Consider the following 14,074-nt stretch of genomic DNA (forward strand, 5'->3'; position numbering starts at 1 on the left):
TATTATTATTGAATAATATTATGATGGCTTTTGATATTAATAATAAATATTAACATTATCTATGTTATTATTTATTTATTCATTTAATTTTCTATTTCTGATTATTTTTTGAAAAAAATTCTGACAATTTATAATAATAACATTGATTATTATTATTATTATTATTATTACATAAAATAATATTTATATTATATATAATATTATTAAAAATATTAACGTTATTTATGTTATTATTCATTTATTTATTTGATTAATTTTCATTTATTTTTTATCTGACAATTTATAATAATAATAATAATGATAATAATAATACTAATTATTATTACGACCATTATAATTATTATATATAATACAATAATATTGATATTAATATATATATATATATATATATATATATATATATATAATATTATTAATAATATACATGTATTATCATTATTTATATTATTATTTATTAATTCATTATTCATTTTATTTATTTATTTATTTTCTCTGACTATTTTGTTTTAATCTTTTTGTTTTGTTTGTTTGTTTGTTTTTCTTATTGTTTTGTTGTTTTCCTGTTTTTTGGTTTTTTTTTGGTAGTATTTTTTTCTTTTTGCCTTGGATTTTTAATTATATATTTGTTTTACTCTATGATGTAATGTTTGCTTGTGTGGACCCCAGGAAGAGTAGTTGCTACTTTGGTAGTGAGTAATGGGGATCCAAATAAATAAACAAATATCCTGTGTTTTATATTACAAGCGCAAATTTTCCTGCCATAAATGTTGCATTTGGAGCAATCCTTATGCCATGTAAGAAGAGTCCTTTTTTCAACAGCTTTTTATTAAAGAGACTGTTCACCCCAAAATCAGTAATACATATTTTTCTTCTTACCTGTAGTGCTATTTATCAGTTTAGATTATTTTGGTGTGAGTTACAGAGTGTTGGAGATATCTTCTGTAGAGATGTCTGCCTTCTCTCCAGTATAACAAACTTAGATGGCACTCGGCTCGGCAGACATCTCTACAGCTGATATCTCAACAGTTGGCAGCCAACACCAAAACAAAATGGACCAATAAAAAGCACTACAAGTAAAAGGAAAAATATGTGTTTTTGTTTGCGGCGTAAACTGTCCCTTTAACATGCATTAGTATATTTAGCCCCTTATTAGCCTACATCCCAGGAACTTTGTAGTTTTCTGGGCTAGGCCTGATCTACACGCAGTCTAATTTGCATCTTGAATAGTTTAACATTTGCTTGAAACATGCTTATTCGCTTTCTTGCTGAGAGTTAGATGAGAAAACCATATTCACTTTCAGTACACCACTTTAATAACTTCATTTTAAATACTTGGTAAACTAAGGTACCCAGCAAATATTTTTTCTTGTAACTAATTAAGTAAATTATTAATTTATTTCAAAGAGCTTACAAAATTAGTTGGGTTTATAGATTTTTATAGATTGTTCTATGAAAATGTCACAAATTGTGAAATTGTTAACACTGTATTTTTACAGTTTTTGGAATGATCTATCCATTTTTTTTTACCGTTTTAACATAAAATCACAAAAACTAAAGAATATTTTAAAAAATGATATAACCACAGCAAATTTAAATGAACAGCTTAACTGAGTCTGAGTTTTCAGCATGAATGCTATCACTGCATTTTTAAATTTATCCAAAACATTTTGAATGTGATCAAATCGAGAGTTGTAGACTTTTCACTTCTTGTGAAAATCATGGACCTCTTTTATTATTCTACTGACCGGTAACTGAAAATTCACACTTCACCAAAATAAGAAGCCACCATACACACACATGTAAGGTAAAGCTGAACATTCCTGCAGCATGTGAAGGCAGCGTCGTGTGTGAAACATGTAAATATGTGAGCTCACAGGGTCCTAGCGCCGACATTTAACGTCCTCATTCACTGTGGCCTAAATGTTCAACAGGTGGAAACACAAACAGTTCTTGTACTTTTGTTTTACATGATTAAATATGAAAGAAACATTAGAAATTAAATGAAAAGAAGGAGGTGGTGTTATTGGAGGCTGCGGCAGATGACAGGATGCTCTCATTTTAAACTCCACGGTGAAGCTTTGCTGCTGTCAGTGTTTTTTCTTCAACAGCAAATCTGATCTCACACAGGTGATACATTTTAAACCCAAAGCTCTGAGTCATTGAGTCATTTCGAGACTGGGAATAAGATGGTCAAATATGCTGATGTGTAACGTATGGATCCAGTATGCATTATAAAAATATCAAGAGTCCGCATCAAATATTAATGCAGTGATGAAATATAAAAACTTAGGTGTCATGCAAGTTTACACTGAGACAAAGTAGGACAACAACAACAAGAAAACACTTTAGGAAATAACCTAAAATGTGCATCATGATCCAAAGATAAATCTCTAAAGACCCCTGCACTGGGAAAAGATTGCTAGGAAACAGCTTCATTTCCTGTTACTGCTTGACATTGTAACAGGAAATAAACTTGGACTCTTTTTTGACAGGTTATATTTTGTAAAGCACTCTGATGAGCAGACCAGGCATGTTATGAATGAGTGAATTAATGATCTCATTTCTTTTTTACACAAGACAAACCACTGTGATTGCAATCACACACACACTAGTCCATACCCGCTGAGTGCACAGTTGTCCATGTACAGTTTCACATGGTGTGTGTTTGGGATACAGGTCATAGGAAATTGCAGATTAAATAGTCACCTGAACCCATTAAGAAGAGCAATGTATTCAGACAGAGTTTTTGTGAATTTGATAGTACGATTGCTTTATTGAAAGTACAGTAGTACCATTGCCAATAATGGGATAGATAGTGGGCTAAAACTGTACATTAGTAGTTGAGGTAGCATGTTGAAAGGCAGATAGTTAAAGTGTTTATATGTTGTATTGACTTAAAAGTGGGGCGCACTGGTAGTTCACATGAGAAAGGTGCGGCTAGTCCTTGTTGCAGCAGCATACCATACCATGACTTAGTCATATCAAAAATGAGAAAAAAACAAACATTGGTCCACAGGGGTAGCCACAGCAATCGGTCGCATTTTAGCCATTTTTAAGCATTTTTCTGTTGTTATAGCGCCACCCAGTTGCCAATTAGAGTTAAATTTCTCCAGTCACCTTGAGGTGTCCTGTTCTACATATCGACCAAGTTTAATAAAAATCAATATGGCGGTTAGGCCTGGATAAGAAATTAGCTCTCTAGCGTCCCCATTTTGTTTGATGGGGTCAATAATGGAGGGGTCCCCTCAGATTATGTGTGGTCATATGCCTACAAAGTTGCGTGGTGATCAGTGAAACCCTTGAGATGTTATACACCTTTATGTGATGAACCACACCCTCCGCAATATTCATTGCCTTATAGAAGCTCAGTTTTAGTAAGTTTTCCAACTTTTGCCAAGAGGGAACTTTAGATATTGGTCCCTAGATTATGTTCACCCAGTTTCATGCAGATCGCTCAAACTTCCTAGGAAGAGATCGATTTGAAGTGTTTTTCAAAAAATTCAAAATGGCAGAAAATCTATATAACCGGAAGTTATGGGTTCTTGTGGCAGATTTGTTCCTCATGAGGAGAGGCATCTCTGTGCACAGTTTCATGTCTCTACGACATATGGAGCATGAGATATGCTCATTCAAAGTTTGCAATTTCAATCAGTTGCTATAGCGCCCCCCTTTGGCCAATTGATGTAATATTGCTTCATTCGCATCCTCCCATGACCCTCTACCACTGTGCCAAATTTCACATGGATTGACCATGTCAGTGAGGAGAGAAACGTGGAACAGACACACACCCACACCCACAGACAGAGTTTTCGTCATTATATAGTAAGATATCTCATTTAATTAAGGACATTAGTTCAAAGTTTGAAGTGCAAAAATAGGGAATATTCGCTATAGGTGGCTTAGTTACAACACCACAATACAACTAACCCTGCTGGATAGAAATTTTCTCAAGCCTATAGCTAACACTTAATGGGAGATGGTCACATAGTTCAAAATGGTGCTGTGTTTTAGGCAACAAGACAGTTGTTAAGATGATTTATGGTTGGATTTGATGGCTCAGTAATCAAAAAAGAAGTATGACAAAGACATTTAATTATGTTGGCTGAAAACACTCTTTGTCACTGAACTCTGCTGACACACGTCCAAAGTCTGTGGAATTTCACGGGTCACTGTTTGGTGGTATCGCAGTCAACTGGCATGAAGCACTAAAGGATCGACCGTGTCTAACCACAGAAAAAGTCCAAATTACATTTTACCCCACATCAAATTGGACCCTGCGTTCCCCTACATAATAACATGAGAATGTAATATATCTGTGGTTTGCAGAAATGTACAATGCCAACATTTATTCTAGTCCTTGGGTTGTCTGAAAATACTCACTAAATTAAATGTGAATTATTCCGCTGCTGAAAATAGTTCCCAACAAATGCACTATTTAGTCCTGTCTAAGTTGCGTTTGCTAAAATCTACATTGCCCAGCTGTTTTAGGAAAGTACTGAGTCTTTTTATTTTTTAAATAAAAATGTATTTGTGACACCATTTTTTTTTTTATCTTCAGCTGGAATCAATGGGCGTTGAGCTGAGAGTCACAGACGGGGAAGTCAGAAAGTATCGAGAGACGGACTTACACATTGTTTATTTTGTCTTTTCACGAGATTTGCAGAAAATAAGAAAAAAAAGAATAGAGTAACGCCAGCCTCCTCCTCCTAATGTCGGCTTCTGAGTGTGTTATTGTACTGTTGTGTCTCTCTGGGTGTGTTTCTATAATCAAGAGTCTAACAGGCAGTTTTCTTTCCCAAATGTATAGTATTTTACATATTGAACCATACCTTCTTCCTGGGTTCCACTTAATCTTTCAATCAAAAATTACTGGCAGCATTTTAGTTGTCATGGATACCAAGCGCCTCTGCAAACATGTAAGGTGCCAAAGCAAACGCTCTATCCACTACGAATACGAGTACACACATCTTTTCAGCAATCTTATAGTGACTGCTGGTCGACATTGAGTGTGTATGTGTAGCTCTGCGTGCACATGTGCATGACCACGTGAGCGTGTGTGTGATGCAGGCATGCTTGAGTGAATCCACGTTTGATATGATCATGCATGTGCTGAAGTCAAGCTGCGTTCAGGATCAAAGTTTTACCAGCACAACCTGTTGCCATGGAGACATGAGAGTGGATTCAGCGTGTCATGTTTCTCTGGTCTAATTATGTAGGAAATATAGAGACTGTCATATCGGGGCCCCATGTTAAATCAGAAAAAAAAAAAATATACTGAACAAATAAAGAACTGGAAAAGCTGACAAGAGTACAGACAAGTCAAGCGTGTATTTTGTAAACAAAAAGGTTACAGACTCTGTCATGCACATGAATGTAGCATCAGCTTTGCCCTGCAATGTATTTTCTTGCAATTACTTTTAGTTGTCACACATTCCGCAAAAACTGCCTTTTGGTATTATATCCTGCATATTCTTGGGTTTGTTTAAACTGACCCTGATTGCTAACATCAACATGCTAACATGCTAACAATTACAATGCTAACTTGCTGATGTTTAGTAGGTATACTGTTTAGCATGTTCACAATCTTAGCTTAATGTGTTTGCATGCTAACATTTCCTAATTGGCACTTAAGCTGATGCAAATTGATAAATAAATGTCCAGCGTGAAGGATTTAGGGGGACATATTTGCAAAACTGGAATATAACAAGAATGTTTTCTTAAAAATAAGAATGTTTTTGTCACCGTAGAATGAGCTGTTTATATCTACATAAGGAGTGGGTTGTTTTGGAGAGAAAGAGACTTCTGCAGATAACTCAACTCACGGTATAAACCTCCTGAACATCTGGATCTTAAGTTATCAGAAAAAAAGTGAGCACAGATTAGCAGGTGTTAGATTAGCAGCCTGTCTCCAACATGCCAAACAGCATCAGAGAAACACTAAATTGTAGTGTGAGACTGTTTTATACGGTGTTTTTACAGGATTAAATCACCTCGTCTGTTTATTTAGGAGAGAAGGAGACCTCGGCGGATAATTCAGCTCCCAGTAAAAACCTCCTGAACAATGAACACTGAAGGATTTTTAACTGGGAGAAGTTTCGGCTGGTTACAATCTGCAGTCCTCACCACTAGATTCCACTTAATCCCCCTAAACCTTGAACCTTTAAAGTCTTGTCCAGAGGATGGCATCATATGAAAAGTCAGAGTCATCACCAAAGTTATTACAGTTCCTCTTGAGGTGGAAGTGGATGTTTGTACCTCATTTCAGTCGATCCAGTGGTTGTTGAGATGTGGCTGCGTGCATCTACTTGCTTGTGCAAGATGTAAACATTACTGGTGTCCTCCTCAGCTGAGCTTCAGCGTTAGCTAGCTCAGTGGTGCTAGGTGAGCTTAGCACTAGATACACACCTCCTTCTGCATAGTTTGGCGGGTGTAGTTTGGTAGAAACTAAATAGTTCCTACTAGGGCATTAACGATTTTGATTTTTTTTTTTTCAGGTCGACTTATCTGTCCATAAAGTCTAAGTCCAGTCGACAAGTCATTTGATGATGTCATCACATTGACACGGTGGAGGAAAATGAAGTATCTCCACACGTGATGTGTGTCTGTCAAGGCCCGAACATACTCGGGCGGAATGTACGAGGAACAGACTCTGCAGAGGTCCACGCGGACTCAAAGCGGACGTCTGCAAGCCCTGTGTGCGCAAAGCTAAGATTTCACACTGCGCGGACTCCACTCCGCACACCAGTGACTGCTCAGCATGTATTTTTCACATCGCAGGGATTTTTCACAGACATTTTTACAGGAAACTACAACGCGGAAGTGCGCTCGACTATGAAAGCCCGAATGACTGCGGACATTCCTCGCAGAGTCCGCTCCGCTTATAGTACGCCCGAGTATGTTCACTTAGTCAAGGATAAAGTATCAGCGTAAGCCAATCAGAGGCAGCAATTGCATTCCGTACACAAGCACACAGAGAGAGAGAGAGGGAAAAAACACACAACTTGTCGACTCCTCCCGGGGGTTGTCGACTTGTGCCACTCACGTCGACACGTTGACAAATCGACTTAAACTGCTCACAACAAGGTCTGTGGATTATCTTGAGTAACCAGATCATGATTTCTGTAAAAGACATTGCTGTTGAATTTATTACATGTATATTTAGGCACTTTGAGCACCACTGTGTACAGTGCCATCTAGTTCTATTATATTAAAGAGAAGACAGAAATCTCTATGGGCCGATATCTCCAACATTCAGCAACTCATACCATAACAATCTAGACTCATAAACAGCACTACAATTACGAGGAAAAATATGTATTTTTTATTCTGAGGTGAACTGTCCCTTTAAACACACAGGTCACAACAAGCCACAAAGGCTGAAACTACACTGCAAAGACAAACTAAACAAACTGAGGGAATTAAACAGATGTCAATAACTGGCATTGAGTGAATATTAAGCCAAGGGGGGCATCTAGTGGTCAAACACAGACATGACAAAGAAGCCCAATCAAACTGAGGGTCCAGGGGTTGCTGACAGACTGCAAGGAAGACACCTTTCATAGCACTGGGGGGAATAAACAGTGGTATGTGCTGCTCTCTGACTGGTCAGCCAGCATCCTGTGTAACAGTCTAATAAGTAAATAATTCACTACAGCAAATATGTACAGGTAGTCTGAATGGGTTAATTATTTTCAGTCAACTAGGCTACTTGTATTGCTTCTGTTACAGACCTACACAAAGCACAGTATCTCCTTTACTGACTCAAAACACATGTTGCTGAAGTGTACTGTCAAGGAATCCTATTACAAATGCTTTAACTTCTATACAAATATGTCATGTCAATAAAATATACTAGAGTGTATGGATAACATTTTATGACTTTGGGTCAGCATTTAAAGGCTGACATGACAAGGTTCTGACAGAGATGACGAAGCAATCATAGGGAACTTGTGGTAAATACAAGAGGATTTGGTCATCATATCGACCTATAATTAAACTCATCATTGGCTGGGTTAGTTTTAATGTTGCACTATAAGCAGACAATGTTATTAGGTTGAACTACTTTTATGTCCTATACCCTTCACTTCTTGTAAACAGGGGCTGTAAACCAGCTGCCTCACTGAAACCGCTCCTCTTCCTGATCTGAATCTCAGTGTAAATAACCCCTCCCTCCTCCTGCTGCTGTCCAAAACAGCCACTTCCATTCAGTCTAGACATTTCCTGTGTCCCGCCTCTTTTGCAGATCTGCCAGTGCACAGATGGGCGTAACCAACATGTTGTTAAGTGAAGCCCCATTCACTGCAGATGAGCATGCAAACATGAGAAGAGGGAACTGCGCTTTTGTTTGGATCACTTCTCAGTTTTTATCTTGTGTGAGAAAGTGAAACTATTTCTCTGAGAGGTGAAATGGCGCAGCAACAAAACCTGATGGATCGGAAAAAGCTTTGCTGTTCAATCTGTCTGGATCTACTGAAGGATCCTGTGACTATTCCCTGTGGACACAACTACTGTATGAGCTGTATTAAAAGCCACTGGGATGAAGAGGATCAGAAGCAAACCCACAGCTGTCCTCAGTGCAGACACACCTTCATGCCGAGGCCTGCTCTGGTGAAAAACACCATGTTAGCAGATTTAGTGGAGGAACTGAAGACGACAGGACTCCAAGCTGCTCCAGCTGATCACTGCTATGCTGGACCTGAAGATGTGGCCTGTGATGTCTGTACTGGGAGAAAGCTGAAAGCTGTCAAGTCCTGTCTGCAGTGTCTGGTGTCTTACTGTGAGCAGCACCTCCAGCCTCACTATGAATCCCCTGCCTTTGAAAAACACAAGCTGGTCGACCCCTCCAAGAAGCTTCAGGAGAACATCTGTACTCGTCACAATGAGGTGATGAAGATTTTCTGCCGCACTGATCAGAAGTGTATCTGTATTCTCTGCTCCTTGGATGAACATAAAGATCACATGACAGTCTTAGCTTCAACAGAAAGGGCTGAGAGGCAGAAAGAGCTCGGGGTGAGTCAACAAAAGATCCAGCGGAGAATCCAGAACAGAGAGAAAGTTGTGAAGGCGCTTCAGCAGGAGGTGGAGGCTATCAATCACTCTGCTGATAAAGCGGCGAAGAACAGTGAGAAGATCTTCACTCAGCTGGTCCATCTTATCAAAAATAGAAGTTTTGATGTGAAGCAGCAGATCCGATCCCGACAGAAAACTGAAGTTCGTCGGTCTATAGAGTGTCAGGAGAAGCTGCAGCAGGAGATCAACGAGCTGAAGAGGAAAGACATCGAACTGGAGCAGCTCTCACACACAGAGGACCACACCCAGTTTCTACGCAATTACCCCTCCCTGTCATGTCTTAGTAAACCTACAGATTCACCCAGCATCAGTAAGAGCATTCTGCAATACTTTGAGGATGTGACCGCGGCTGTGTCACAGGCCAGAGACAAGCTACAGGACATTCTTAGTGACGTGTGGACCAACATCTCAGAGCCTGAAGTGGAGGTTATATTGCCACAACCTCAGCCCAAGACCAGACCTGAATTCTTACAGTATTCACGTCTAATCACACTGGATCCAAACACAGTAAACACACAGCTGTTATTGTCTGATGGGAACAGAAAAGCAACAGTGATGGCTGACAAGCAGCTTTATTCTAGTCATAAGGACAGATTTACTGACATGTTTCAGGTTCTGAGCAAAGAGAGTCTGAGCGGACGACACTACTGGGAGGTGGAGAGGAGCAGATATGAGGTCTCAGTAGCAGTCACGTACAAGGATATCAGCAGAGCGGGATATGAAAGTGGGTTTGGAAATGATGACAAGTCTTGGGCTCTGGAGTGTTACAACAACAGTTATCAGATCAGACATAAAGGTATCGGCACTCCCATCTCAGGCCCTCAGTCCTCCAGAGTGGGAGTGTACCTGGATCACAGTGCAGGTACTTTGTTCTTCTACAGCGTCTCTGACACCATGACTCTTCTCCACAGAGTCCAGACCACATTCACTAAGCCGCTCTATCAGGGACTTGGTGTTTTTGGTTCACATGGTGACGGATCAGCTGCGGAGTTCTTGAAGCTTGAGTAGATAGAAGTTAGGAGGCAGTAAGTGCAGGGGTGTGATGTCACCTGGTTTGTGGACTACTGTTTTGAAGCCTTGAGTTTGGCATTTTGGTTTCCATCTTGGTTTTTTGAAGCCAGAAGTGACCATATGTGGAGGAGCGAGAGGTGGATCTGAGTAAAAACCTGAGGACACTATGCACAACTTATCAATCACAGGGTGGACATGTCCTAAAGCATACCCTGCTTTCTTGTTTATTTTACTCTAGATGGGAGTATCATTTACAAAAGAAGACTGGAAACCAGCAACTGAGACCATAAACTCTTTAGGAAAATGTTTACTGAGGGTATTTTCTGATAGACTTAAATACAATGTGGCAAATTTTTACCATCACTAGAGTCGCCACCTGCTGGCCTTTAGTAAGAATGCATCATTGGCTTTCCTTGACAGACCCAGAGGCTATATAACAGGTGCACTTCTCTTATAGTCTATGAGAATGTCTCATTAGCTTCACAGAGATTCAAACGTACTTCATGATTTCATAACAGGTTTTGCTTTGTCTTTTTCATTTTGATCTCATTCTGCAAGAATTATAAGACTGAAATGTATAACCATTATCAAACAATAACCCTATCATAGAGCTATGCAAATACATCTGTCGTTATTATCACATTATTATGGTTTGGGCTCATGGAGTAGTTCAGGCGATGTTTACTGCAGCTGCTCCTCTTCCTTTGAGAAGCCAAGATATGGCACATTTTGGATTTATGGGTGTGGTTGCATTCTTTCTCTGCCATGTTTACTCATGAAATTTGGAATTTTTTTTTTTCAGGACATTTTGATAATGAAGAAATAAATCAGCAGTTGATTTATAGGTAGATTTACAGTCAGTCCAGACAGACATGATTTATTCCAGTATTTACAGAAACTCACATTACTCCAATCACCGAAGGTTCAGAGTTGCTGTCTTCCTAATACATTTTTAAAAATGCATTCCCAAAGATTTAGCCTCAGGCACACAATATGCAACCAGTGCATTTGCACCATTTTTATATATAAATACTTAGACAGTTGCACAGTGATTAAATTTGCACCTTTACTTATAGTGTTCATTTATTTTATGTAACCAGTGCACTTTTGCTTTGAACTTGTGATTTTGTTTTCTACAAACCTGTTGTATGATCTTTGTATACAATAATGATGAAAATCTCTTTGCAAATAAACTTAATATTATCAATTTGGCTTCCTTGAAACTTGATGTTCATTCAGTATTACGCTAACTGATAATAATAATAATAATAATAATAATAATAATAATAATAATGAGAACTGAAAACAACCAGCTGTCTGAAAATTGTGAGTTTAAACTTACTTGAGTAGGCCTACAGTTTTGAGGTGGCTGAGCTTTACTTGAGTACTTACATTTTATTTAGTTTATACTCATACTTCACCAGATTTAAAAGGCAAATATACTTTTAAAAAGATTTTTCTGACAGTGGTAGATCTTACGTACAAAACACTAAGGATGTTATACTACTCTCAACATAGTTTAAACATTATAAATTAAAATCCTGTTCATCTTTCTTTGTTATTATTATTATTAAATGAATGAATGAATGATATTTATTGTCATTATAGTCAGATAAAATGAAGTTTTGCAAGGCCTCCCTCTGTAGTTAAAAAATCAGAAAATAAAATGAAAAATAAAAGCAATGTAAGGCAGTAAAAGTGGTGTATAAAAACGTGCAGGTAAAACAAAAAAAACTTGTGCAAGTAGCCCACACCTTTAAAAAATAAAATAAAATAAAAACCAAAACAAACAAAAAAAAAACAACTGAAAATAATGAAAAATAAGAAAATAAAACGAAAAAAAAAAGCAGTGAAGAGCAGTACTGGTGGCATATAAAGGCCTGTGCAAGTAGCCTACACCTTTTAAAAATAAAATAAAACCAAACAAAATAAAATAAAATAAAATGAAAAAATATAATAAATAAAATTTTGGGTTCAGCCCGCTTGCAGTTAAAAAAAATTAATGAATGAAGGATGAATGAAAATAAAATAAAAATAATTAACAAAATAATAATAATAATAATAATAATAATAATAGAAACTAAGAGGGGCCATTGGGATGCCTAATAAATAATATTGATATTTAATGTTTCTAAAGTATTATATTAGAGTCAGACAGGATTCAGAGGGAACTTATTTTACCAAGAGAATCTCATGATAAATGTATTTAAATATTACACATACACATAACGTGAGGAAATAGACAAAATATCGTCCAGTCATATCTATTTAAAAATATGTTAATAAGCGGAACCATTTGTCAACGGAAGAGCCCGACTGCGCCAACACGGACTATTTTTGTGTAGCACACCAGAACACGGAAGTGAAGCGCCGCTCCTGTGTCTGTTGATGTTTTCGTCTTCGCACCGGGCAGAGAAGTTAATATTTGGGACATAATGGCGGTGAGCGCCGTCCACCTGGAGTCAGATGCCTTCCTGGTGTGTATGAATCACGCGCTCAGCACAGAGAAAGAGGAGGTGATGGGTTTGTGCATCGGAGAGGTGGAGACTACCCGGATCGTCCACATCCACTCCGTCATCATCCTACGCCGCTCGGACAAGAGGAAGGACCGGGTGGAGATCTCCCCGGAGCAGCTGTCAGCAGCCTCCACGGAGGCGGAGAGGCTGGCCGACATGACTGGCAGGCCGATGCGGGTGGTTGGCTGGTACCACTCCCACCCGCATATCACCGTGTGGCCCTCCCACGTCGACGTGAGGACCCAGGCGATGTACCAGATGCTGGACCAGTGCTTCGTGGGCCTCATCTTCTCCTGCTTCATCGAGGACAAAAACACCAAAACGGGCCGGGTGCTGTACACCTGCTTCCAGTCCGCGCAGGCGCAGAAGGGCTCCGAGTACGAGCGGGTGGAGATCCCCATCCACGTCGTGCCCCGGGAGGCCATCGGTAAGGTGTGCTTAGAGTCGGCCGTGGAGCTGCCGCGCATCCTGTGTCAGGAGGAGCAAGACACATACCGGAAGATCCACAGCCTGGCGCACCTGGACCCGGTCACCAAGATCCACAACGGCTCGGTGTTCACCAAGAACCTGTGCAGCCAGATGTCGGCGGTGAGCGGGCCGCTGCTGCAGTGGCTGGAGGACCGGCTGGAGCAGAACAAGCAGAGCATCGTGGAGCTGCAGCAGGAGAAGGAGAGGCTGCTGCAGGAGCTGGCTGCTCTGTGAGCCGGGGGGACAGCGAGGGTGGAGGAGGACGGTGTGGAGGACACCATCAGTTCTTCTTCTGTTGTTGGACTAAAGAAATTATCTGCTGTTTTTCCTGTTGGCTTCTTCACCATTTTCTTGCCTTCCATGGAGGTACAACAGTGTCACTAAGTTTTGACATTGAAAACAAAATTTGGCATTGAAAACAAAATTTGGCATTGAAAACGAAAATATTGCGCCCCAGGGAAATATTACACATAAAGAGAATATCATGAAGAAAAAAATGAAAGATTGTCATTGAAAACGCATTGGAATACAAACAATATTAGAATAAAATAAAAAATAATTTCAATGCCTGTGTTTTATTTTTCAGTGAAATTTTTTCAGTGCCAATGTTTTCTTTCTCACTGCCAAAATTTATTTTTGATGCCAAAATCACTGTTCTATATCCATATTTTTGAACCTCAATACTTTTGCTGTACCAGCCAAGAAGTGTCCATAATGTAAAGTATTGAAAAATGTCTAATAGCAAATGTTTGCATTAAATGTCAGGTAAAAATCAGAGTCTTGATTACTTCTTCTTGATTACAGATGTCTTATTTTAAATCATTATTTTGCCTAATGTATTATACATATAGAAAATAAAGTATAAATATTTAGAATTAAAAAATATTGTGTTAAGATGGGGGCTTAAACTAATGATTCAGTAATAAATAATCTGCTTTTTTTCAATTCATTAATCATTTGGTCTAAAAAAATTAGAAAATCGTGAAAACTGGCCATCACAATTTCCTAAA

The 14,074-nt window shown here is 38.8% G+C and overlaps 2 protein-coding genes across 2 annotated transcripts; both read left to right on the forward strand.

The window, feature by feature from the left end:
• The first annotated feature begins 8,281 nt into the window (after positions 1–8,281).
• Positions 8,282–11,807, forward strand: LOC125906197 (tripartite motif-containing protein 16-like). Its single transcript, XM_049604664.1, has one exon. The coding sequence runs from the start codon at positions 8,407–8,409 to the stop codon at positions 10,075–10,077; it is 1,671 nt and encodes a 556-aa protein (XP_049460621.1). The 5' UTR covers positions 8,282–8,406; the 3' UTR covers positions 10,078–11,807.
• Positions 11,808–12,407: 600 nt separating this feature from the next.
• brcc3 (BRCA1/BRCA2-containing complex, subunit 3) lies at positions 12,408–13,841 on the forward strand. Its single transcript, XM_049604666.1, has one exon. It carries the CDS (start codon positions 12,516–12,518, stop codon positions 13,296–13,298), a length of 783 nt encoding a protein of 260 aa, XP_049460623.1. The 5' UTR covers positions 12,408–12,515; the 3' UTR covers positions 13,299–13,841.
• The last annotated feature ends 233 nt before the right edge of the window (positions 13,842–14,074 follow it).

This window comes from Epinephelus fuscoguttatus, linkage group LG18 (assembly GCF_011397635.1).
Source record: "Epinephelus fuscoguttatus linkage group LG18, E.fuscoguttatus.final_Chr_v1".
NCBI lineage: Eukaryota > Metazoa > Chordata > Actinopteri > Perciformes > Serranidae > Epinephelus > Epinephelus fuscoguttatus.